The following is a 25,648-nucleotide window of genomic DNA, read 5'->3' as shown; positions in this document are numbered from 1 at the left end:
AGGTGCCCATGGTCCCATAAAGAATCGCTTCTTAGCTAAGCACTGATGGCTCAGGCCTGTAATCCTAGCTGCTAAGGAGGCCGAGATGTGAGGATCACAGTTCAAAGCCAGCCCAGGTAGAAAAGTCCCCATGAGACTCTTATCTCCAATTAACTACTGGAAAACTGGGAATGGCGTTGTGTCTCAAGTGTAGAGTGCCAGCCTTGAGCACAAAGAGGCTCAGGGACAGCTCCCAGGCCTGAGTTCAAGCCCCACAACCGATAAAAAGAAAAGAATCACTTTTTGGAGAAGTGACTTGGTGAGATCAGGTGTCGGCATACACAGACAGAGCCAGGACGATCCATATACACATCTCTGTATTTATATATTAGATACAGGCACGGGGAGCGGGAGGAGGGCGCCGGCTCTGCAGGGCCCGTGCCTGCTTCTCTCACCCACACACAGAAGCAGCAAGGCATTAAATGTGACAGCTTTAGGGGAGAGGTGGGGAGGGAAGGGGAAGACTCCTCAGGGGTGCTAGCCCTTGAGACTTGGGAATGGTCCCACAGGGAGAATGGGGTGGGGTAGGAAGGGCCCTACTCAGCACCCCAGCCCCTGGGTACCACATCCTGGGGTAGCCACGGTCCTTGCACTGTAGAGGGAGCTAGCCTTGGGCTAGCCTGGGGAAGATTCCCACTCAGGAGCCTCTGAGCCTCTCAGGCCCTTGGGAAGAAAAGGAAGGGGGCAGGCACCTTGGCCTGCCTCAAGCAGGAAACCCCAGCAAAGGGTAAGATGGTGGGCAGGCCCACCTTAGGCCTGGCCAAGCTGCCGGGGTCTGGGCTGAGCACAGTGTCCGTTTTCTAACAGTCCGGCAGGGGAGGGTGGGCAGGTGGCAGGGCCTGTTGGAAGAAGCAGGCAGGAGATGGCTGTTAGTTTGTGAAGGGTACCCACAGAGCCCTGCCCTCAGGACCACCCTCCCTCCTCGAGGGGGTGTCTCTGTGGCAAGAACAGCGATCACAAGTCCTACTCTGAGGGACAGGGCTGGTGGCACTCCCTCCAGAAACGGAAGGACGGTGTCAAGGTGTATACAGTAGCAGGCAGCTGGTACTAAGTGGTGGTGCTGAGAGACTCATCCAGCTGTGTCTACCTCCTTCCCTTTGGGCCCCAGCTGGCCAAAGGTGGGCCAGGGAGGTTGCTTACAGGTATGTCAGCTGCTGACCCTGGACAGCAGATGGGAGGAAGGCAAGCATCTGAGTCAGCAGGGTTCTGCCCCAACAATCACAGCCCCATCTGCCTCTCCGCCCACACTGGACAGAGAGGCCAGTCCGAGGCTGGTCCTGAGGAGGCAGCCTCGGTGACTTCTGGGAGTCTCAAGTGGCTACTGGGCTGCAGGTGTTGACGAGGGCAAGATAGATGGGGCTGGGGGCTGGGGAGAGACACAAAGGCCTGGAAGAACATGAGCCTGGGCCCAGTGGAACAGGAGGTGTGCTGGGATGGTGCACAGGCACTTTGGGGACAGTGGGACCTCCGCTGTGCAGGTCACTCACCAGATCCTGAGGAACAGGGGTTTCTGACTGGGTTAGGGGGCATCTGCCCCCCCTGGCTGGAAGCGGGCTGTCTCCTGGAAGATGAGCTCCTTCAGCCGCTCTTTGGGTAGATCGTCCAGCTCCATGTCAAAAGTGAAGGGCTCCTCAGCCACTGGCTGGGGGAGCAAAGACAGTAAGGTGCAGGCCAGGCTTTGGGGACACCTATTCCGGGCAGGCGGGCAGGCGTGCCGCTGCGGCCCACCTCATCTGTGGGATCGTAGTACTGCTCCAGGTAGGGGTGGGCCAGCGCTTCCTCCACGGTGATCCGCTTGTTGGGGTTGAAGGTTAACATCCGGTCCAGCAGGTCAAGAGCTAAGGAAGGGCAGGAGGTCAGCAGGAAGGTTCGAGAGCCTTCCAGAAGCATCCCTCAGCATCCAGGGAGTTTTCTACTCAAGCTGGGGTCACAATCTCTCTCCACCCTGCACCTCCAACCCCTCACCTTTAGAGTCCGACTTGGGAAAGAGTTTGGCCCAAGCCACCTTGGTCTTGGAGGGCAGAGATTGTAGGTAGTTTCGGGCTTTCATGTTGATGATACAATTCAGATCTTCCTGGGATGGGGAGCCCAGGATACCTATGGGCAAGATTGGTGTATTTGTGAAGTCTCACTAACCTGGCCCCCACCCCCCAACTCTTCAGTCACCTCCCAAACAACAGTGTGAGATTCTGGCAGCCCTGGACTCTCAACACTGCGTTAGTGATGAGGTTTAGCCTTGCTTTTCACAATCTATCCAAAGGGACAACATTTATAACCTTTCCTGCAAGACCATGGGCTACTGGAAGGGCCCCATACATGGTGCCATCAGGATCCCGGCCCTCTGGAGATCTTACAGTCATCAAGCTGATCACCAAGCCCCCTTCCCTCCTGAGTGCTCGGAGCCCCTCACCCAGAATGTGGTTGAGCTGGTCTAGGTAGTGCTTGCCAGGGAAGATGGGTCGATTGGACAGCATTTCAGCCAGAATGCAGCCCACAGACCAGATGTCGATGGACTTGGTATAGCCCTGGAGGGGGGGCGGAGGGGAAAAGACATTGTGGGTTCCTGGAACCACCTCAACACGGTCCTCTCAGCATCCTAGCCCAGCACCACTTCCAACCTCTGGCAGAGGGCAGATGCTGAAAGATTCTCTTCTCAGCTTCCTGTCACAGGCCACAGGGATATGCCAAGGGCCAGAAGGTAGACATCTTGTGTCACAGGGATGGTACCTTGGGCTTCCTCTTCGAGGGGCAGAGCTCTCCTACCTTGGAATTCAGCATGATCTCGGGAGCCCGGTACCAGCGTGTGGCCACATACTCTGTCAAAAAGCCCGTGTGGTCATGTTCAGGATCCGCGATGCGGGCCAGGCCGAAATCACATATCTGGAATCAAAACCCCGGTTGCTAAAGTCAGTACAAGGACTTCCGGCTGCCTTGTTTTTGCCTAGGCTGTTCGTGCTAGAGCTTCTCCACTGGTCACCTGGAGGCCTGGGGGGGGGGGGGGGGCGCGAGGGGCGTCTGCCCCAGCTAACCTTAAGGTCGCAGGTGGTATTGATGAGCAGGTTGGAAGGCTTCAGGTCCCGGTGAAGCACATTGGCCGAGTGGATATACTTGAGACCACGCAGGATCTGGTAGAGGAAGTAGCAGATGTGGTCGTTGCTCAACTGCTGGCTCTTGAGCAACTTGTATAGATCCGTCTCCATCAGGTCCTGTACAATGTAGCTGAGGGGGCGCTCCGGAGACCCCGGGCGAAGGGGCCATAGCAGGAGGCACTTGGTTAAGGAAAGCAGGCTGGATCCAACAACTAAGCCCATCCCTCTGTACTCCTGGACTGGGCAAGGCTCAAGGACCTCTGTCACTTGTCAGTTGTGCAAGGCACTTCCTCAGTTTCCCTACTGGAGAAACCTTGGTTAACAGATGTGGAGCTGCCCATGAGCAATAACCCCCACTCTACTGCTACATGGCTTTTGTTGTTGTTGCTTTGTTGCTGTTTGTTGGTATTTGAGTTTGAATTCAAGACCTGTGCTTCACAGGCAGATGCCACACCTCCAGGTTTTGTTTTGTTTTTCTGGACAGTTGTGGGGCCTGATGGCTGTCCCTGAGCTCTTTTGCTCAGGCTAATGCCATACTACTTTAAGCCACAGCTCCATTTCTCATTTTCTGGTGGTGGTTCTTTGGAGAGAAGAGTCTCGCAGACTTTCCTGCCTGGACTGGCTTAGAACCACGATCCTCAGGTGTCAGCCTCCTTAGTAGCTAGGGTTCCAAGTATGAGCTGCACTCACCTGGCTCCAGATCTTTTTTTTTTTAAACCCTTTTTTTGGGGGGGGGCATGAGGGAGTGCTTCTTCTTTCTTTTCTTTTGGTCAATCATAGGGCTTGACTCAGGACCTGGAGCTGTCCCTGAGTTCTTTTGTTCAAATCTAGTGCTCCACCACTTTGAGCCACAGCTCCACTCCTGGTTTTCTAGTGGTAAATTGGGGGTAAGAGCTTCATAGACTTTTTTGCCTAGGCTTTGAACCATAATCCTCAGATCTCAGCCTTCTGAATAGGTAGAATTACAGACGTGAGTCACCAGCACCCAGCTTTTGTTATTTATTTATTTATTATTTATTTTTTGTCGGTTGTGGGACTTGAACTCTGGGCCTGGGTGCTGTCCCTGAGCTCTTCAGCTCAAGGCTACTGCCCTAACCTTTGAGCTACAGTGCCACTTCCAGTTTCCAGGTGATTAATTGGAGACAAGAGTTTTGAGAACTTTTTGCTGCCCGGGCAGGCTTTGAACCGTGGTCCTCAGATCTCAGCTTTCTGAGTAGCTAGGATTACAGGCGTGAGCCACCGCACCAGTCAGGACCATGATCCTTCAATTTACACTTTCTGTGTAGCTGAACCACCACACCCAGCTCTAGGTTGAAATGGGGGTCTCGTGTGAAGTTTTTGTCCAAGCTAGCCTTGAAATGCATGCTCTGGATCTCTGCCTCTCTCAGATAGCTAGGATTACAGACCAGTGCTCCAGGGCCTGGATCAGCTTTATGTCTTAACCTATCTGTCTATGGCTTAGTCTTTGTCATCTGGCAAGTAGGAGAAAAAACTGTTCTGAGGGGTTATGAAGATTAGACGTGATGGGCCCTAGCGCCCTGTCAGCCTGGCATTTGGCATGTTGTAAATGCTCAGCAAATACAAACTATTACTGCTACTACATAGGCCTGAGCCACGTGGCTGTTGAGGGGGTTACATGAGCTAATGTATGAATACCATCTGGTATGCAATAAATGTTTGCTCCAAAATAAATGCCTGCCTTATGGGAATGATTTGTGCCACAGAAACGAAGAGACACTCCCAAACAACCTGCTCCTACTCTGAAGAGCGCCTGGCCACAGAGCAGAAGCAGGGGAAGTGAATGCTTGCACATCCATGAAGATACAACACAAACCCAACATAAATAAAATTAAAAATGGCATGTGGCTTATCTCTGGGAGATGGGAGACTCAGTCAAGACTGTCTCTCAACAAGAACAAATGAACCAATTCTGTGGTTTTTACAAGGGGGAGAGGGTGTCACACAGCCAGCTGGAGTTGAGGATGGGGATTTCCTGTCCAATCTGTATTGGAAGATAGCACAGAATCAATCCCTAGTTTGGGACAGAGGCCAGGGCCTGGCAGGGGTAGGTGGGGAAGAGGTGATAGGTATTATAAATTGCTCACACTGGAGCCAGGCAGGAAGTAGATAAGGAAGAAGATAAGCGATAAAGGGGCAAGGTACAAATCCACAGGTAACACCAGGGTGGGGCTGTGAACAGGAAGTGTCAGACCAGGAAGGACAAATTCTCATAGGAGAGGGAAAGAAATGAGAGCAGAATTGCTTGATCATAGGTATGATGGGAGGCCTCAGTTTCCTCCTTTTTGAAATGGGATCTGGTAAGGCCCAGCTGATGGGGCAGGTAGAAGGTAGATTCAGAGCCATCAACCAGGCATGCAGGGTACCTAACACATAGTAGACCAGCAAGAAAAGGCAGTTTTCTTTGCTGCTTTCCATCCAGTCTGAAGAAAGAATCATCAGTCTGTTCAAGAACTGTGGGCAGAAGCTGGGTCACAGCACAGAATTGCAGATGTCAGAAGACAAAGCTCCCATAGAGAGCCTGCGGGCCCCACCCCCACACCCCAATGGAACACAGAGCAGAGGCGGACTGATCCAAGGCCACTCTGCCGGGCTGTCACTCTGCCATGATCCACCTGAGGCCTCTTAGACTATGGCCTCACTGGAAAGGGAAGATGGAAACCCAGGGGTGGGGGGGAGCCGGGCTAGCTCTGAGGCTGCGCCTGAGCAGCCAGCAGGCCAAGGTGAAGGATACACATCCCTCATGGCTTCCAGCGTAGGTGCTCGAAGAATGTCTCGGATCCCTATGACGTTCTCATGGCGGAAGCGCAGCAGGATCTGGATCTCGCGGAGTGTGCGCTGGCAGTAGGTCTGATGCTCGAATGGGCTGATCTTCTTGATGGCCACGCGAGTCTTGCGCACGTGGTCATAAGCGGAGCTGAGAGGGAGCCGGGGAGAGAGACGCGTAGTGGGTAGCAGCCTTACAAAGGGGGAATCCAGGCCTGGCGGCCCCACCCAGGCTCAGAAGGGAGGGGAGGGAGCAGGAGAGGGCTCCAGCCGAGGCATAAACAATGCTGGTTCCTTCCTGCTAGGAAGGCCCGGGATCTCCAGGGAGAAAGCTGGGGACCAGCCAGACGGGCCTTTCGGTGACTTCACAAACAGAGGAAAAGACTGACCACTCGCTGACTTGCACTGCCTTCCATTCTGGGGGCCCTGACCCCCCTCTTGCCCTCCCCACAAAGGGCTCTCCCGGCCCGGGACGGTCCCGGGCCCCGGGTTAGGAGTGACCTCCGGGTGAGCTGCCTGAGTAGCAGAGAAAGGCCCGGCGCACTCTGCGGACCCCACGCTCAGACACACGCAGGGAGGGTCTCCCACCCACATCCTTGAGGGGGAGGGGGAGGGAGGGAGGGAGGGAGGGCGGGGCGCGGGCAGGGCACCGGGAGGGGCTCGAAGGCTGGCCCCACCCTGAGCTCCCATCGTCTCTCCCCACAGTCCCAAGCACAGCCTCACTGGGGGAAACTGAGTCATCCTCTCCCCCCCCACCCCACCCCCTTCACGAAGCCTGCTGAGGCTCCCAGCTTCACCCCCTGCCTCGGGGTGGGGGGGACCCACCCCAGGACACTTAGATGACCGCTCCCTTCAGGTCAGATCGGGGCCTCGAGGGTCCCCCTCCGGACCCCGCCCAGGAGGCCGGAGACAGCAAGCCCCCTCCCCCCGCCCTGCGCGGTGCCCTCCCTCCCGGGGACACTCCCCAGGCTTCCAGAGTCCCCGGCGTCTACGGGACGCCCCGAGCCTCCACGCACCCCCCCCCCCCCGCAGCAGCAGCGGGCTGGGGCTCCGGTCCGCCGGGCAGCCCCCTCCCCGGCCGCCCCCTCCCCCTGGAACGCCCCCTCCCTCACCTGACCATGCCGTACGCCCCCTCGCCGATGTACTGCAGCTGCGTGTAACGCGGGCCCACGTCGAACGGCTGCCCCTTCACCACCTCCACTTCCCCCGGGACCCCCGGGCCGACCCCATCGGCTCCCCGGGGCTCCCCGCCCCCGCCCCCCTGAGCCGCCGCCGCCGCCGCCGCCGCCGCCGCCATCTCCACTCCTCCCCCTCCCTCCCCCCGGAGGCCCCGCCCGACGCCCCGCCCCTTCCCGCCCGCCCTGTCACCCGCGGGGCCGCGCGCGCGCCGCTGAGCTCCGCCCCCCCCGCCGGAGGCGCGCCCCCGCGGCGTCACGTGACCGCCGCCGCCGTGCCCGGGTCCCGGCCCTTCCCCCGCCGCCGGACGCGCCTCCTACCCGGCCAGGGCCCGGGGGCGGGGGGGGGGGGGGGGGAAGCTGCGGCCCCGGTCCCCCCCCCCCCCCCCCCCCCCGCTCGCCAGCCCGACGTCGCCCGGGTCAGCCCTGGGGACCGGGGAGCCGGGCCGCGTGTCCCGGGGGGTCCCCGGGGGTCCCCGGCGGCTCCGGGTTTCCCGCCCAGCTGGAACCCTGCGTCAGCCGGGCATCTGAGCGCCGCCCCGGGACGAGCCGAGGCGCCTCTCCCGGGCAAGGGTGGCCCCGGCTGGCCTCCAACTCCTGATCCTTCCTCCTCAGCCGCCCCCTGAGTGCTGGGACTGCAAGTGAGCATCAGCCACCTTGGCCTGAAACTTTGTGTTGTTGTTTTTTCTGGTGATGTGTTGGTGGTGGAGCTTGAACTCAGGGCCTTGCGTTCTCGCTCTGCTGCTTCGTGATCGGTGCTCGACCCCTTGAGCCGTGTCTCCAGGCCAGGCATTCTTTTGCTGGTGAATGGAGTCTCATGAATGTTCTGCCTGGACCCACGTGGAACCTTGGTGTCCAGGCTCTGCCTCTCAGGTAGTAGCCAGGGTTACATGTGTGAACCACTAGTGAGTGCACCAGTTTTATGTCTTGTTTTGGGGGGTGTCATGTGGCTTGAACGCTGGGCCTGGGCGCTGTCCCTGAGCTCTTCAGCTCAAGGGTACAGCTCTACCCCTTGAACCACAGCCCCACTTTCCATTTTCTAGTGGTTAATTGGAGGTAAGAGTCTCTGGATCTTTAGTGCCCGAACTGGCTTTGAACCTCCATCCTCAGATCTCAGCCTCCTGAGTAGCTAGGATTATAGGCATGAACCACCACACCCAGCATGTTTTTGTTTTTTAAAAAATAAATGATGTGGAAACTAATAGTTGGATTAACAAATTGCACAAAGGTCACGAAAGCAGAGATGGAACCACTTTCTCATGGGAGGAAAGGTCCTGAAGAGCAGACCCCAGTCCATTCCCCTAGATCCCAGTTGCACAAACACAGAGAAGTGGGAATACATAGGTATTACAGATCAAGAGACCAAACAGAGCAGTAATTATGATTCAGAAGTTGCTCATAATGAGATACATGGCCCCCTGGTGCTCTAACTCAGATTAACAACAGTGCGTTGCTGATTCCCAATAGCCCCTAAGTCACCAAAGGTTTAAGAGATACTAATTAGACCAGTGACTCTTAGTTATTCATTTGATGAACTGTGAAATGGCACCGTGGCAGCAAAGGTATGCGCCAGGCAACTGCAACTGATGACTGATTACAGTATTGTGTGGGTGGGTTCATGTTGAGAGTAGAGCTCCCCGAAGAGCTTGGTGGCTCACGCCTGTAATCCTAGCTACTCAGGAGGCTGAGATCTGAGGATCGAGGTTCAAAGCCAGCCCAGGCGCTAAAAACCCAGAGACTCTTACCTCCAATTAACCACTAGAAAATGGAAGGTGGGGCTGTGGTTCAGGGGGTAGGGCGGTAGCCTTGAGCTGAAGAGCTCAGGGTCAGCACCCAGGCCCAGAGTTCAAGCCCTGTGACCCACTGGGGGGTGGGGGGGAAAGAACTCAAAGGGGACTGGGAATTTGGCCTAGTAGTAGAGTACTTTCCTAGCACACAGGAAGATCCAGGTTCGATTCCTCGGTACCACATACATAGAAAAAGCCAGAATTGGTGCTGTGGCACAAATGGTAGAGCTCTGGCCTTGAGAAAATCTAAGAACAGTGCTCAGGCCCTGAGCTCAAATTCAGGACTGGCAAAACACACACATACACACACACACACACACAAGCACAAACAAAACAAAAGATGTGTGAACATCAGTCAATGTAATGCTAAGTAGATGAATGTGATAGTTTATGTGTGAGATTGGATGGGCAAGATTACCATGTGAAAGTGAAGAGGGGCAGTGGAGATCGTGGCCTCTGAATGACTGAAAAGTAAGATTATAGAAGGTTGAGAGAGGAAAGTCATTGAGGAAGAGGAGCAGCGTGTGTAAAAGTACCATGGCAGGCATAACATTCATCCAGTGCAGTTTCATAAGAAGTATCCACAGCTAGGTTCCAGTGGCTCACATCTGTAATCCTAGCTACTCAGGAGGCTGAGATCTGAGGATCATGATTCAAAGCTAGCCTAGGCATGAAAGCCCATGAGACTCTCATCTTTAATTAACCATCAGAAAACCAGAAGGGGCACTGTGGCTCAAAGTTGTAGAGCACTGTAAAAGAGCTTAGGGACAGTGCTCAGGCTCCATGACCAAAAAATAAGGATCAAGGGAAGAACCACAGATTGAGCAAGGCCTTGGACTCAGGCTGAGTTTGGATGTTACTCAGTAAGCAGTGAAAACCCTTGAGGGACTTCTGCCAGATCATTTTGCAACTGTGGGTGAGCATAGTGACTCAGAGAAAACACTACAGAGCCCAGCTTGGAGCCAGGATTCCTCAGTGGGAGTGTTTGTCCCAGAGACTCACTGTTGGGAAAGGCTGAGCTGCTGGAGTCTCATCAAAGGCATGTGTCTGCCATTGCCCTCTAGTGGCTGCGTTTGGTATATCCTCACAGGATTGGACTGGGGCTGGTCAGTCCACTTAGCAGATTTGAGGTTTAACTAATGTAGACTGAACATCTGTTCTATAGCAAGCACTTTTATATACATGACCACTCACAGTCCTTAAAATGACTGTGTAAAGATAGATACTTAGTAATACCTAGCTAGGGAAAAGCAGACACTACACAAGTGGAAGGGAATTGCCATCATAACTGGATCCATCTAGATTAAAATCTTAAAACAAGCCCAGCGCCAGAGGCTACTCAGGAGGCTGAGATCTGAGGATTGATGTTCAAAGCCAGCCTGGGCAGGAAAGTCGATGAGACTCTTATTCAAAATTAGTCTTGAGCAAAAAGAAGCCCAAGGATAGTGCTCAGGCCCTGAGTTCAAGCCCCAAGACTGGAAAAAAAAAAAGAAAAGCTTTGAGGAGGCTGAGATTGTGGTTAGAAGCCAGCCTGTCCAATAAAGTCTATAAGCCTCTTGTCGCCAATAAACTACTCTCAAAAAAAAAAAAAAAAGCCGAGTGCAGCAGCTCATGCCTGTAATCCTAGCTACTCAGGAGGCTGAGATCTGAGGACCATGGTTCAAAGCCAGCCCGGGCACTAAAAAGCCATGAGACTCTTATCTCCAATTAATCACTAGAAAATGGGAATGCAGCTGTGGCTCAAGGGTAGGGCCATAGCCTTGAACTTAAGAGCTCAGGGACAGCACCCAGGCCCAGAGTTCAAGCTTCATGACACACACACACACACACACACACTCACACACACACACACAAGCCAAAAGCAAAACTCTGGTTCCAGTGGTAGATCTCTAACCTTGAACAAAAGAAGCTCAGGGACAGCACCCAGGCCTGAGTTCAAGACCCAGGACGAGTACACTCAAGCACGTGCACACACACACACACACACACACACACACAGTCATGAGGGCAAGAACAACATTTACCCACGTCCAATATTTTTTCAATTTTCCAAAGTTTCTTGAGGTTTTACTACAGTGGTTCCCAAATTATACCTAGTTTCTTCTAGCATCTTCTCTTCAGGGATAGACTCTATCCATTCAAATCTGCAATCCTGAACATTTTAATTGAGTTAATGTTCCCCTAGTCTTTTCATCTTTGGGGCTTCTGTTCTCTCTTGCTATAATCTTTGGGGATTTTCATCCTTAGCATCATTCTCTTTGCTAAAGAGACAAAGCAGAGGGGCTGGAGATGTGATTTAGTGGTAGGATACTTGCCTAGCATACACCAAGCCCTGAGTTCAATTCCTCAGCACCACATAAACAGAAAAAGTTGGAAGTGGTGCTGTGGCTCAAGTGGTAGAGTGCTAGTCTTGAGCAAAAAAGCTCAGGGGACTGGGAGGTAGCTCAGTGGCGTAGCACTTGCCTAGCAAGTGCAACGTCCTGGGTTCGATCCACAGTACCAAAAAAGAAGAGACAAAAAAAAAATACAGTTACAAGAAGCTCAGGGAGGCCGGGAGCATGGCCTAGTGGTAGAGTGCTTGCCTAGCATGCACCAAGACTCAGGTTTCATTCACCAGTACCACATACACAGAAAAAGCCAAAAGTGGTGCTGAGGCTCAAGTGATAGAGCTCTAGCCTTGAGAAAGCCCAAGGACAGTGCTCAGGCCCTGAGCTCAAGCCCAGGACTGGCAAAAAAAAAAAAAAAAAAAAAAAAAAAAAAAAACTCAGGGATAATGCTCAGATCTTGAGTTCAAGTCCCAGGACTGGCACCAAAAGAGAGATGGGAGGGGAGGGAAGAAAGGAGGGAGGGGCAGGGAGAGAGGGAGAAAGAGAGAGAGAAGGAGAAAGAGAGAGAGAGAGAGAGAAAGAGAGAGAGAGGTGGGGGGAAACAAAAGCAGAGAAGGCTGAATGGTTCTGCTTTCTCTGTCATCTGTTTCTGTTACACCATCCTCTCTAAGCAATGAGCCTAATTCTTCCTTCTGCTTGTTCCAAATATAGCTCTGACAGTCCGGGTGCCGTTGATAACAAGTTTTGTAATCTCAGCTCATTCCAAGCTACAGTCAGACAGACACTGTTCTCCTAGGTTTATACTGGTCTTTTGTGGCTGTGGTTGTCACTGACTTAAGTGACAAGTGTGTGTGTGTGTGCACGCACATGCCAGTACCAGGGTTTGAACGCAGAGCCTTGTGCTTTTGCAGGGTTTCGCTTGCTCATGTCTAGTGCTCTACCGTTTGAGCCACACTTCCAGCATGGCATTTTGTGGGTTAACTGGAGATAGTCTCATGGACATTTCTTTTCTTTTCTTTTTGAGGTCCTGAGGCTTGAACTCTGGACCTGGGCATTGTCCCTGAGCTCTTCAGCTCAAGGCTATCACCCTACCGCTGGAGCCATGGCCCCACTTCCTGTTTTCTAATGGTTTATTGGAGATAAGAGTCTCTCAGTCTTTAGTGCCAGGGCTGGCTTTGAACCATGAGCCTCACATTTCAGCCTCTGGAGTAGCTAGGATTACAGGTGTGAGCTACTGCACCCAGCATTTTTTTTTTGGCCAGTTCTGGGCCTTAAAACCAGGTCCTGAGCACTGTCCTTGAACACTTTTTGCTCAAAGCTAGCACTCTGCCACCTGAGCCACAGCACAACTTCTGGCTTTTTCTGAGTATGTGGTACCAAGGAATCAAACCCCCAGGGCTGTTTGCATGCTAGGCAAGCACTTTACCATTAGGCTATACTTTCAGCCCTTTGAGTAGGTTTGTTTTTTGTTTGGTTTTGTTTGTTTGTTGATTAGAGTCTCTGGGACTTTTCCTGCTCAGGCTCCTCCTGAGTAGTTAGGATGATAGAGGGAAGGAGAAAATTTGATCATGTTACTCATTTCCAGAGTGTTTTATCAGACGTTTACACATTTGAATGTTGATGAAGACACTGACAAATATAGACAAAATGTGCTAATTGGTACTGCTTCCAGATAAGAATCGCAGTTGGTGTGGGTGATGTCATTTGATGGCACCAGAGGTGCTGGTGAAGGAGAGAAGGACTGTACCTGCTGCTGGAGCATCACAAGTAAATGTTAGCTGAAAGGAAAATATCAGAGACTCAGCGGTGTAGGCAGCAGGGACCCAGACTCACTCACAAACTGTGGCGTTTTCCATGTGAGATGTTAGTGGCTCACACCTGCCCTCATAGCCATTCAGGAGGCTGGAGTGTGAGGACTGAGGTTTGAAGGTAGCCCCGTTCAAAAAAAAAACCTCCTATCTCCAATTCATCAGCAAAAGGCCAGGAGTGGAGATATGGTTCAAGTGGTAGAGTACTAGCCTTGAGCAAAAAAGCCAAGTGAGAATATGCAGTCCGGAATTTGAATGCACATACACAAAAAACTAAAATAAACAAAACTAACCAAGTCTAGGGCTGGGAATGTAGCTCCGTGGTAGAGTGCTTGCCTAGCATACCATGAAGCCCTGAGTTTGATTCCTCAATATCACGTAACAGAAAAAGCCACAAGTAGCACTATGGCTCAAGTGGTAGAGTGCTAGCCTTGAGCAAAAAGAGCTCAGGGACAGTGTCGCTGGCCCCGAGTTCAAGCACCAGGACTGGCCAAAACAACAACAAAAGAATTAACTAACCAGGGCCTAGTGGTAGAGTGCTTGTCTAGCATGCATGAAGCCCTGGCAGAAAAAGGCAGAAGTGGCACTGTGGCTCAAGTGGTAGAGTGCTAGCCTTGAGCAAAAGGTGCTCAAGGACAGTGTCCAGGCCCTGAGTTTAAGCCCCAGGACTAGAAAAAAAAGAAAAAGTAAAAGAAAGAAAGGAAAGAAAGTCCAGAGAAACCCAGGTCCAGAAATATTGGCAAGGCTAATGCAAACTATTGCAATATGCTGGCTGGAAAATAGTAGCAAAGCTCTAAGTTTTATTTACTTACAGAAACTGTCTAAAAGTACTGGGTTTTATTTTATTTTTAAATTCTAGCTTTTTGTGCAAGCTGAAGCTTCAGAGGGAAGATGAAAAAATCATGTTGGCTGTCTCAAAAACAAAAAGCTGTTCTGGCTTTTAACATTTTGAAGGCACAAAAGAAAAATTGAATAGGAAGCTTCATCAGTCGCATTGTAAATCATTTTCAACCAAAATGAATGACAAGTCAATGATGTCTCATTAAACTCCTACACTAGCCCTAGGAAATTGTTTCTGATAACTGTGAAACGATCTCACAGTTCTTGACAAACAAAATGGTTTGTTTTTTAGAAAATAAATTGACAGTAAGGAAAGCATGTAATCTCTTTTCTAGCATGGGAGATACTTACTGTAGGATTTAAAATTAGGAACAAGGCAACACTTAGTAATACTGTTTGCCTTCTGCTTGCTAGACTGAGTCTCTACCACTCGAACAGTATTTCCACTTCCAATGCTGGTATCTGCTAGAACCAAAGCTTGAACTCAGAGCTTTACTCCTTGTTTTGTTGTTGTTTTTGTTTTTTTTGGCCAGTCCTGGACACTGTCCCTTTTCTTCCTATTAGACAAGTATAACCCTGATACCAAAACCAGAAAGAGATCATGAGAAAGAAAATTGTAAGGGGCTGGGAAGGTGGCTCAGTGGTAGAGAGCTGGCCTTACATGAGGCCCTGGGTTGGATTCCTCAATGATGCTGAGGCTTAACAGGTAGAGTGCTAGCCTTGAACAAAAGAAGCTCAGGGATAGTGCCTAGGCCCTGAGTTCAAGACCCACAACTAGCACAAAAAAGAAAGCAAGAAAGAAAATTATAAATCCGTATCTCTTGTGAATACAGAGGCAATAGTTTTCAAATAAACAATAGCAAACAACTCAGTAATACAGGAAAAAGAACTGTATAGCTGGGTGCTGGTGGCCGACACCTGTAATCCTAGTTACTTAAGAGGCTGAGACCTGAAGATCAAAATTCAAAGCAAGAAAATGCATAACTACCAAAGCCATAACTACTCCAATAACTACCAAAAAGCCAGAGATGAAGCTGTGACTCAAATGGTAAAGCATTAGCTGAGCCTTGAGTAAAAAAGAAACAGCAATAGAGCCCTGCTGGGTGCTGGTAGCTCACAGCTGTAATCGTAGCTACTCAGTAGGCTGAGATCTGTGGATTGTAGTTCAAAACCAACCCAGGTACAAAAGTTTATGAGACTCTTATCTCCAATTAACCACCAAAAAAAAAAAAAAATGGAAGTGGCCCTGTGGCTCAAGGGGTAGGGTTATAGCCTTATGCTGCAGAGTTTAGGGACAATGCCCAGGCCCAGAGTTCAAGCCTCACAACCACCACCACCACCACCAACAACAACAAGAATCTCACAGAACTTTCCTGCCCAGGTTGGCTTTGAACCAGGATATTCAGATTTCAGCCTCCTGAGTAGCTAGAATTACAAGCATGAAGTACCAATGCACAGCTTGTTAAATTAAAAAAAATTTTTTTTACAAGACATATTGGACAGAAAGACACATCCAAACCCAAGACATATTTAGTTTTGCTCATGTAACATTTTTAGACGTTTGAAATTAGCTGCCAACATTGAAAGAGTTGCAGCTTTCTCATAAAAATCCTCATTTTCAACTTCTGTTGAAAACCAAGGTTTGGTGTTGATGCCTGGCAACAAGGCCTAGAGAAGCTGTAATTCCTTCTCTTCTCTCCCTTCCCGTCCCTTCTCCTCCCTGCTACCATTCACCTAGTCAAGATGCCACCGTGCACTCCAGATTGTGGCCAAGTGATCTTTGAAGATTAGACACTAGGCAGTGAGGGCATACTGGGGCAATGGTGGTGATGCAGAGAAAGGGAAAGGTCCAAGGTCAAGAATTACTTCTTCTCAAGATCCTTAACGTGCTGATGGAACACACAGAGTCAAAGTGTTGAGCACAGGGACAGGAGTGGGCCACAGGCAGACCAGGAATCGTTGGCCCTAGGTGTGTAATTGATGACTCCCTTGAAGGGGCAGTGTCCCGGGAATGCTGACATATGACATTTCACAAAGGGACAGTGCTGAGGGGGTGGCTTAGTGGTGGGAGGCATGCCCAGCACAGGCCAGGTCCTGGGTTCCATCCCAGCACTGTATAAAAATTAAAATGAGGGCCAGGAACATGGCCTAGCGGTAGAATGCTTGCCTAGCATTCATGAAGCCCTGGGTTCAATTCCCTGGTACCACAGATAGAGAAAAAGCCTAAGTGGTGCTGTGGCTCAGGTGGCAGAGTGCTAGCCTTGGAAAAAAAAAAGAAAAGTCCATGAAAGGAGGCTGAGATGGAAGCTGAGAAAGCTAGAAGGAGTGGGGCCCCCTTAACATGCCAAAGGGAGAGAGCACTTAACACATGGATTGGGGCCTAGTTCATAGCAGCAATCATTAAGAGGTGTTCGTTGGATTTGACCCCAAAGGAGATGGGGTGTCCTTGGGGACAGCAAGTCTGTATGGACTGGGAAAGGCAGAAGCCAGACTTGAGGAGGAAAAGGAGGGAAACAGGAGCCAGCTACTGGTGGTCCTGGTTCAGCTTGTTATCCTACTCACTGGAGACGATCATAGTTTGAAGCCAGCCTGGGAGGAAAAAAGTTGGAAGCGGAGCTGTGGCTGAAGAGGAAGGAAGGAAGGAAAGAAAATTTGATTGTGAACACTTGGTTGGAGAATTGGTTTGAGATTGCCAAGAACATTTTTTATACTGGAGGGTCCTGGGGGAGAATGGATGGGGGTACATTCAAAAAGGGGTTCAATTCTTGGAAAGAAGTCCCCCAGGGAATGAGAGGGAATGTGTCCTAGGAGAGAGAATCAGCCTTGGGCCCAGGAAGGCTGATGGCCTCTTTGATTACAGTCTACGGTGACTTCAGGCCACCTGGAGTACGTGGCTGGAGGAAAGTGATTGGCAAGACTGACCGCAGTCAGGCTGGAGTTGACAGCATGTTTGACACACATCATTCCATCTGCTGAGGCTAGGCCTACCCCGGATGTGGTCAACCGTGGGTCTGCAGATGCTAGGGGACATTAGAGCTGAGAAGGCCTGAGGCCATGCCATAGGGATGAAAACGAAATAAATCTTGGAAAGTTAACCTGCAATCACCTTTCACTAAACTGTAAAATATCCCCCCAAAGCCTGTCCTCCTGGAAGTAGATCTGAGCCCTGCTATCCTGCCTCCACAGGTGGCTGGCTGGCTACCTTGTGGAGAAACTTCCTCTTGAGCAAAACTAGATCAATTCAGATTGGCAATCTTGGGTAATAAGCAAGACCTAGCCTGGTTCCACATTAAGACCAGCTCATAGCTTCTCATTGGCTACTGGAAGCAAGTCCTGAGTTTCTTGGCCCTGTTGAGGCTTTTTGTTGTTGTTGTTGTAGTTGGTAATGGGGTTTGAACGCAGGACCTGAGTATTGTCCCTGAGCTCTCTTGCTTAAGGCTAGTACTCTACCCCTTTGAACCACAGGGATGCTTCTGGTTTTCTGGTGGTTAATTGGAAATAAGTGTTTCATGGACTTTCCTGCCTGGGCAGGCTTTGAACTGCAATTCTCAGATCTCAGTCTCCTGAGCAGCTGGGATTACAGGTATGAGCTACCAGCACGTTGGCCTTGCTGAGGTTATTACTTACTGTTGACCTCCCATCATCCGTAGCCTTTCAGCTATAACACTTTTTATTTTATTTTTCTGTTGCTGGTACATGGGCTCAAACTTGGAGCATTGTATTCTTGCTTGTGTTTCTAGCTCGAGGCTGGAACCCTCTACCTCTTGAGCCACGCCTCTACCTCTGGTTAATTGGAGATAAAAGCCTCTCATATGTCAGCCCAGGCTGGCTTTGAATCAAACCTCATATTTCAGACTCTTGAATAACTGGGATTTCAGGGGGTGTCTTTGAGTTATGCCCCCATCCCTTTTTGCTTTAGCGATTGTGAGTATTATTATTATTATTGTTATTACTACTACTATTCAGATTGGGTCAGCCTCAATTTGTAATCCTTTTGTTTATGCTTCCCACATGGCTGGGATGATAAGCAGGCACCGAGATGCCTGGCTTGTTTTGTTGAGAAGAGGTTTTGCTAACTTTTTTCACTTTTTCACCTTCAACTTCAATCCTCCTGATCTCTACCTCCTCTTTTTCCTCCTCCTCCTCCTTCTTCTTGTCAGTCTTGGGGCTTGAACTCTGGGCCTGGGCGCCATCCCTGTGCTCTGTGGCTCCCTTGAGCCACAGCACCGCTTCTGGTTTCTGGTGGTTAACAACAAATGATAAGAACCAACATTAAAAACTGACTACTCTGTCGCAGGGGGTATGTGTCAAGCTCTCTTTGGATTATTTATTTATTGTAATTCTGTATGAGGCTCGAACTCAGGCCTCGGTGCAATCCCTTAGCTTTTATAGTCAAGGCTAGCCCTTCACCAGCGGAGCCACACTTCTACTTCTGCCTTTTTGTGGGTTAATTGGAAGTGAGATTCTCCCAGGCTCTCCTGCCTGCGCTGGCTTTGAACTGTTATTCTCAGATCTCAGCCAGCCTCCTTGGCCGCTAGGATTACAGGGGGTGAGCAACTGGCTCCTGGCGTCCCTGGATTATTTTAAATTACCATCCTCATAGCCATGTGAGGTGGGGAAACCGAGGCTGAGAGTGGTTAACTCTCCTGCCCAAGATCACACAGCCAGGGTGACCTGGGCTGTGCCTGTGCCTGGCGCGAGCTTTCTGGAGCGCGGCGTGGGGAAGGATGGTGAGCAGGCTGGGGGCGGCTGCGGGAGAGAGGACGGAACACAGTATTTTTTGCATTTTGACATTAAAGGAAGAGCAGATCGGAGCTGGCATCTGTTCCGGCTCGGAGCTGGCGGCGTGGGGCCTGGCGGGCGGAGGGAGGCGCGCGCCGGTCCCTGCCGCCGCCGCGGGGCGTGGCCTGCCGCCGCGGGGCGTGGCCACCCGCCGCGGGCCCCGCCCCCGAGGGGCGATGCCGCCCAGGAGGCGGCGCACGACCGCTTCTCATTCATTGTCTGACAGAGCATCCTCGGCCAGCCGGGCTCCAGCTCCTCCGCTCCTGCCGCCGCCTCCTCCTCCTCCTCCCTTCCTCCTCCGCTGGGGGTCACGCTCATCTCCGCAGCAGGTAGGGCTGGACCCCCCCTCGGCAGGGACCACGCAGCGCCGGCACCGGACACCTGTGGGGCGGCGCGGGCGGGCGTGGGAGCAGCGGGCTGGGGGTGGCGGGCTGTCAGGTACCCCCCCCCCCCCGGCTCGATCGGGAACAGGGAGGGGTCCCGAGCGCTCCGAGGCTGAGGGCGAGGGGCCACCGCGGCCAAGATGGAGGTGGTCCGGGCGGGAGGGGCCGCAGCAGAGGGGGGCTCCGGACGAGCGCAGGCGCTGATGCCCCGCGGAAGGGGCGCCTCTGGGCGGTGGGGGTGGGGGCCAGGGTGCGGTGAGCCGAGCAGCTGCTCCGAGCCTGGAGACCGGAAGGGGTTGAGAGCAAAACAAGAAAAAGACCAAGTTCCCCTTTCTGTGGTTTCCAAGCCTGGTACCTGGGTGGGGGAGGACGGAGGGTGGGGCAGGGCTTCCTGCCCCCCATCTCCGGTAGGGGCTCCCTGCCGGCAGATCTGGACCGCTCACCTGGGGCTGGTATCCATCCCTTCCTTAGCTTAGCCATTGCTTACCCTCCTCCTCATTGGCTGTCGGGGCAGGCAGACCTGATAGCCTCCTGCGGGGTCTCAGGGTGAGGACCCCAGAAGAAGAGACCAGGCCTGAAGGCAGAGCAGATGGGCCAGCCTGAGGAGGTGATGGAAGCTGTACCTTGGCAGGGTAGCTGGAGCCCTTTGGCTGAGCAGAAAGGTGGTACAGTTAGTTGGGTACCAAGATGGGGCTGTGGAGCTGGAGAGCAGAGGCGATCTCCTTGGTTTCACCCACTTTCCATCCACCATGGGGGGAGCCGTACAAGATAGCCCCCAAGCAGTCAAGCGTGCCTTCCTTCCCTTCGCCTCCCTCTTCCAGTGAGGGTGGAGATGGTCCTGCAAGGCACCTGCTTTTTCTGATTGGAGGTGAGAGGCAGAGGTGTGGGGAGGAAATACTGGACCCAAGCCATGGCCTGTCACTGCTTCTGTTGGCCAGGAACACACTGGGGAAGCCAGCCTGCTGCCTCCTTCCCTCCTGGCCAGGCTCATGCTCCAATTCCTCCCAAGTGCCAGCTCTAGACCCAGGAGCAAGGGAGGGCCAGCTCTGCTCAGTCTTTAGGAAGCTCCGTGTGTGGCTATGTGGTGTATGTGGGCTTTGTAAGGAGAGGACCTAGTTTTGGGAGTGGTCAGGGTGGGCCCTGGAGGGTAGGGTTCTGCCTCCATCAGCTAGGCAGCCGACAGCTGAGCTGAGGGTACTGCACCACACGAAGCTGTTTTAGGGATGAAGGGGCAGGATTGAAAAGGTGGCTCAGAAGCACTAGGCAGGAGTGAGGAGTTACTTGGAAAGGCTAACAGACTGTCCGCCACAGAAGAGAATAAGGGCAGAGTGCCACAGAGATGACGCAGGGACTCTTAAAAGCCATACTGAAGAGTGTCTGAGGAAGATGTGGGTACTGAAAAGTCAGAGGTGACCCTGAGGGAATAAATGTCAACATATGTCTCCCAGGATGAGCCGGCAGGTGGTCCGTTCCAGCAAGTTCCGCCATGTGTTCGGACAGCCAGCAAAGGCTGACCAGTGCTACGAGGATGTGCGTGTCTCACAGACCACCTGGGACAGTGGCTTCTGTGCTGTCAACCCCAAGTTCATGGCCTTGATCTGTGAAGCCAGTGGGGGTGGAGCCTTCCTGGTGCTCCCCCTGAGCAAGGTAAGCTCCTGGAGTCCCAGACAGCAGCTGTACTCCTGAGTCTGTGACTGTCACCAAGCCTTTCTGGGCCTCAGTTCTGTCCTTGTATAACTAACTGAGCAGCGCTAATGTGCCCAAGCTCCCACCCAGCTCCTGTGTGTAGGGATAGTATGGAAACTGAGGCCCAGAGGAGATAATGTGAGGGAGGCACACAGAGAGCAGGCCAGGACGAGGTCTCCTAGGTTTCAGACTGGGACTCTCTGTCCTGGGAAGTACAGACAGGGCTAGGAGGCTCCAGTGTGAATCCAGCAGTGTTCCAGGCTGAGGACCCCAGATCTGCGCCTATGGAGGAACCAGCCTTGGGGACCAGCAAGCTGCAGCCCCAGCTCACAGTCAGGTAGCTAAAAGGCTGGTCTAGGTGTATGGGCCTGCTGTCTAGCCTGCTCACCCTCTTCTGACCCCCGCCCCCAGAACATACTTGTTTTTTTGGGGGGGGTGAGACAGGAAGAGGAGATGGGCCCCAAGTTGTTACCTTAAAAGGGCCGATGGAAGTACAGAGAAGAGGAAGTGGTTGTTGGGGGTGAGAGCTGGGCCCGCGTTCTGAGCAGCTCTACACACAGGAAGCCTTGCTGAGGCCCCACAAGAGGCCATTTCCAAACCTCTTACTGCTGTCTGGAGCCATTATGACAAGCCTTCCCTTTCCCTCTCCATTTGGCAAGACACATCCCTGCATCTCCCCCGCTCACACTTCCATAGGACCTCAGTGCTACACCCGTGCTAGGCCTGTTGTGCCCACGGAGGCCTCTCTGGGAGGCAGGGTGCTGACCCTCCGAATGAGGCTAAGAAATAAACAGGAAGGACCCATGTCAGGATGGCCAGCCTGTCTGGGATGGGAGCAAAGAGAACAGCCCCTTTCCACCCTAAGCCCACCTTCCTAGGTAATTCTGTCCATCTGCCAAGCAGGTGGGGAAGGTTGGATTGGGTTTAGAGGGCTAAGAACTTCCATCCAAGGCTCTGCTGTGCTCTCTAGACTGGACGTGTGGACAAGAACGTGCCCCTGGTCTGTGGCCACACAGCCCCCGTGTTGGACATTGCCTGGTGCCCGCACAATGACAATGTCATTGCCAGTGGCTCCGAGGACTGCACAGTCATGGTGAGTGGTGCTGGGAATGCAGGCTAGGAGGGGGCTCCAATATGAATTCAACATTTGCAGCCCCAGACTTAACTCACCCCTTCTCTGCAGGTATGGGAGATCCCTGACGGGGGCCTGACGCTGCCCCTGAGGGAGCCCGTTGTCAGCCTGGAGGGCCACACCAAGCGGGTGGGCATTGTGGCTTGGCACCCCACAGCCCAGAATGTGCTGCTCAGTGCAGGTGCTGCAGGCAGAGGGGCAGAGGGCTGGGGACTGACAGATCGCTTGTGGCTTCTGACACTGGGGCAATTGTGCAGGTTGTGATAATGTGATCCTGGTATGGGATGTGGGCACTGGAGTGGCAGTGCTGACGCTGGGTCCAGATGTGCACCCAGACACCATCTACAGCGTGGACTGGAGTAGAGATGGTGCTCTTATCTGTACCTCCTGCCGTGACAAGCGTGTGCGAATCATAGAGCCCCGCAAAGGCACCGTGGTAGCTGTGAGTTGCTATGAACCTCTACTCTTTATCTCAGGCCGTGACTCCTCCTACCCCACCGACTATCCACCAGCCCCTTGGGTTGCCCTCCCTTGTCCCCACCTAGGTCCCTTAGTGGGGGTGTGTGTGTATGTCACCAGCAAACTACCTCCCTTACTTTACAGGAGAAGGACCGTCCCCACGAGGGGACACGGCCAGTACACGCTGTGTTTGTGTCTGAAGGGAAGATCCTGACCACAGGCTTCAGTCGCATGAGTGAGCGGCAGGTGGCGCTGTGGGACACAGTGAGTGCTGAGCCTGGAAACAGGGCCCTGGGCTGGGAATCAAGGCTGAAGCCTCATGCCGGCCCTGCTGTCTGGCCAAATGACCACAGGCCTCAGTTTACTCATCTGTAAAATGAACTTCCCTCTGCTTTGTTTGGAAGTCCTATCCTGGTCATTGCCTATGAAGTTCCACTATCTCAAGGCCTAATGTGGCCCAACCTGCTAATTGATCTCCTACCTGTCCCTACAGAAGCACCTGGAGGACCCACTGTCCCTGCAGGAGCTGGACACCAGCAGTGGAGTCTTGTTGCCCTTCTTTGACCCTGACACCAATATTGTCTACCTTTGTGGCAAGGTGTCTCAGCTGAATGGGACAGGGGAGTGGGTGGGGGCTTTGACATGACTGGGCTGGAGATGTTACGGGTGCTGACCTTCGCACACCCCTCCTGCAGGGGGACAGCTCTATCCGGTACTTTGAGATCACCTCGGAGGCCCCGTTCCTGCACTATCTCTCCATGTTCAGCTCCAAGGAGTCACAGCGTGGTATGGGTTACATGCCCAAACGTGGCCTGGAAGTGAACAAGTGTGAGATTGCCAGGTGACTGACCCCTAATCCTGATGGAAGCATGTTGTTGGGCTAGTGCTGACCTCGTGATGATCAGGCCCTGAGCAGACATGCTGGAGCGCCACTCACTGTCCTCTCTCCACAGATTCTACAAGCTGCACGAGCGGAAGTGTGAGCCCATCGCCATGACAGTGCCTAGGAAGGTGATGCACTGGGGCAGTTCCCTGGGCCCTGTGGGCTATGGCCGAGGGGTCACAGGATGGGCTAGTGTTCCCTACAAACAATCTCATGTCCGGCCTTGGTCTTGCCTACAGTCGGACCTGTTCCAGGAGGACCTGTACCCACCCACTGCTGGGCCTGATCCAGCTCTCACAGCTGAGGAATGGTTAGGGGGTCGTGATGCTGGGCCACTCCTCATTTCCCTCAAGGACGGCTATGTACCCCCAAAGAGTCGGGAGTTGCGGGTCAACCGGGGCCTGGACAGCACACGCAGGAGGGCGGCACCCGAGGCCAGTGGTACTCCTAACCCGGTAAGCCAGGATGGAGAGATAGGATAGGGCAAGAAGCTGCTGGGTGGACCAGGTGCCCAGCGAGAGGAGGCTGGCATCGGGAGCTGCCATTGAGGGGCAATAACTAGGAAAACAGAGTGGATTTATGAGCATAGGCAGGAACTGGCTAAGACTCCAGGGACCAGCCCTGAGGTTCTCCAGAGAGGGCTGGCAGATGCCAGGGTAATGGGAACCAGAGGGCTGGGGGATGTGGCTTAAGTGGTACAGCACCTGCCTAGCAAGCCTGAAGCACTGAGTTCAAACCCCAGTACTTGCAAATGAACGGGGAGCCCAGGAAGGAATGGGCCTGACCCGGTGCTGCGTCTTCCAGGATGCTGTGTCCCATCTGGAGGAGGAGATGGGGAAGCTGCAGGCCACAGTGCAGGAGCTACAGAAGCGCTTGGACAGGCTGGAGGAGATGGTCCAGGCCAAGTAGAGGAACCTGAGGCCTTCAGTGGGGCCAGACATTCACGTCCCTCATCCTGTACCCTACATCCCAGGGCCACCATGGCAGATAAGACAAATAATAAAGTGCTTTATTTTCTGGTACCTACCTCTCAGATAACTGGTCACTTGAAGGTCAGGTTTGTTGAACTGACCTGCGCAGAGCTTCCCCATCACTAGTCTGGATGGGGCTGTCCTTCTCAGTGGGAGTTTACTTCTGAATGCAGTTTGCAGAAGAATGGCCTACGTTTCCCTCTTTGGTTCAGAGCCTTCCTGCAGCTCAGTGCAGCTGCCCCTTGTCCCTTCCTGTGGCTTCTGTGAAAAAGACCTGTCAGAAATAGATCTGTGAGGCCCTATCAAGAGCTTGTGGGATTTCACTGCCAAGGGCACAATGGGATTGATTACCATGCAAAACCCATCAGAGGCTCCATATCACAGGAGGAAGCAGACTGGGGTGGTAAGCTGCACAGGACAAAAGGCTTTGCCCACACATTTGAGTCTCTGTCTCGATGCAGGTCATCTAATACTAGGCCAGTCCCTTCACCCCTATAAAACAGGGAATGCAACCAGCACAGCTTGGGTCTTCTGAAGTGGATTACATCAGGGGAGGCTAGGCTTCGCCTGTGTCTCTTCTGTACACTGATGTGATGGACCTTTCTGGGTAGATCCGAGTCACTAATTTTCTCCTGTTCCAGGGGAACAAAGTTTAGGAAATGATCTCTGGGACAAATACTTAACAATGACCACTCTGACTCCAGCTTGGCCAGCCATGTTCTCTGATGTGAACAAAAAAGGAGAAAATGGGGGAGAAGGTAATTCAAGAGCTAAGAAATGAGCCTTGAAAGCAGAAAAGCTGGATGTGGTAGCCCATAGTACTGCCCCCGTAATAGAGGGAGAATGGAAGGATCCTTTGAGCTCATGAGTTGAAGATCAACTTGGAAAACACATACCAGATCTCAAAGCATAAAGAAAAGGATAAAACAAAGATACTGGGGAAAAGTAGAAAACAAAATAAAAACATCTCATGTGTTATGCTCAAACAGCCCAGGCCCCAAGTGAATCACCTACTCTCCTTCCTGGTCTCAGGAATATCTACTACAAGACCCACTGAACCTACCAACAGAGGGTTTAGACTGACACATATATACCATCTGCTCTATTATGTGGCTCAGGTTAGCCTTGCCTTCCTGCTCCAGTCCTATGCCTGTCTCTTGCTCACAGTTCCCTGAGAACCCTGGGGTATTCCCAGGAGCAACAGGTAAGGAAGAGTATTTACTGAACACTGGTGTCCCAAGGACTTGGGGAACTACAAGGCATTCTTTGTCAGGGCTCTACTATGGAAGGAAAAGAGACCAGGGCTTTAAAGAAACCCTATGGTCTTTCTCATCAATGCATCTTGAAGGAAGCTCCTGCATGCTGGGTTGGAGTGGACAGAACACACCACTGGAAGTCTATAGAGAAGGCCTCCAAGGCAGACCCGGAAAGGATGCTCAAACGCATAGAGAAAAGGCAGGAACCAGACTAAACTCGGCGTCCTCCCATACACAGCATCGATAC

The 25,648-nt window shown here is 52.6% G+C and overlaps 2 protein-coding genes across 3 annotated transcripts; one reads left to right on the top strand and one right to left on the bottom strand.

Moving 5' to 3' along the window:
* Window positions 1-338: 338 nt before the first annotated feature.
* Mapk3 (mitogen-activated protein kinase 3) lies at window positions 339-7,153 on the bottom strand. The gene is made up of 9 exons (XM_090357931.1): window positions 7,025-7,153; window positions 5,881-6,063; window positions 3,069-3,258; window positions 2,803-2,919; window positions 2,450-2,564; window positions 2,005-2,136; window positions 1,768-1,877; window positions 1,527-1,681; window positions 339-878 (listed from the first exon to the last, which is right to left on the bottom strand). The coding sequence occupies exons 1-8, from the start codon at window positions 7,030-7,032 to the stop codon at window positions 1,559-1,561; spliced, it is 978 nt and encodes a 325-aa protein (XP_090214057.1). The 5' UTR covers window positions 7,033-7,153; the 3' UTR covers window positions 339-878; window positions 1,527-1,558.
* Window positions 7,154-7,496: 343 nt separating this feature from the next.
* Coro1a (coronin 1A) lies at window positions 7,497-24,196 on the top strand. 2 transcript variants are annotated; one of them, XM_090357921.1, is made up of 12 exons: window positions 7,497-7,728; window positions 18,858-18,960; window positions 20,463-20,661; window positions 21,671-21,793; window positions 21,884-22,013; window positions 22,090-22,274; window positions 22,436-22,555; window positions 22,785-22,889; window positions 22,987-23,132; window positions 23,245-23,302; window positions 23,414-23,629; window positions 23,979-24,196. In XM_090357921.1, exons 3-12 carry the CDS (start codon window positions 20,464-20,466, stop codon window positions 24,081-24,083), a joined length of 1,386 nt encoding a protein of 461 aa, XP_090214047.1. In that variant the 5' UTR covers window positions 7,497-7,728; window positions 18,858-18,960; window position 20,463; the 3' UTR covers window positions 24,084-24,196. The 2 variants fall into 2 exon arrangements, with proteins under 2 accessions (XP_090214047.1, XP_090214046.1); XM_090357920.1 differs by lacking the exon at window positions 7,497-7,728 and adding an exon at window positions 7,811-7,960.
* The last annotated feature ends 1,452 nt before the right edge of the window (window positions 24,197-25,648 follow it).

The sequence above is a fragment of the Megascapheus bottae genome, chromosome 25, assembly GCF_031878675.1.
Source record: "Megascapheus bottae isolate mThoBot1 chromosome 25, mThoBot2.hap1, whole genome shotgun sequence".
NCBI classification, from domain to species: domain Eukaryota; kingdom Metazoa; phylum Chordata; class Mammalia; order Rodentia; family Geomyidae; genus Megascapheus; species Megascapheus bottae.
This window is presented reverse-complemented; position numbering and strand designations above follow the sequence as displayed.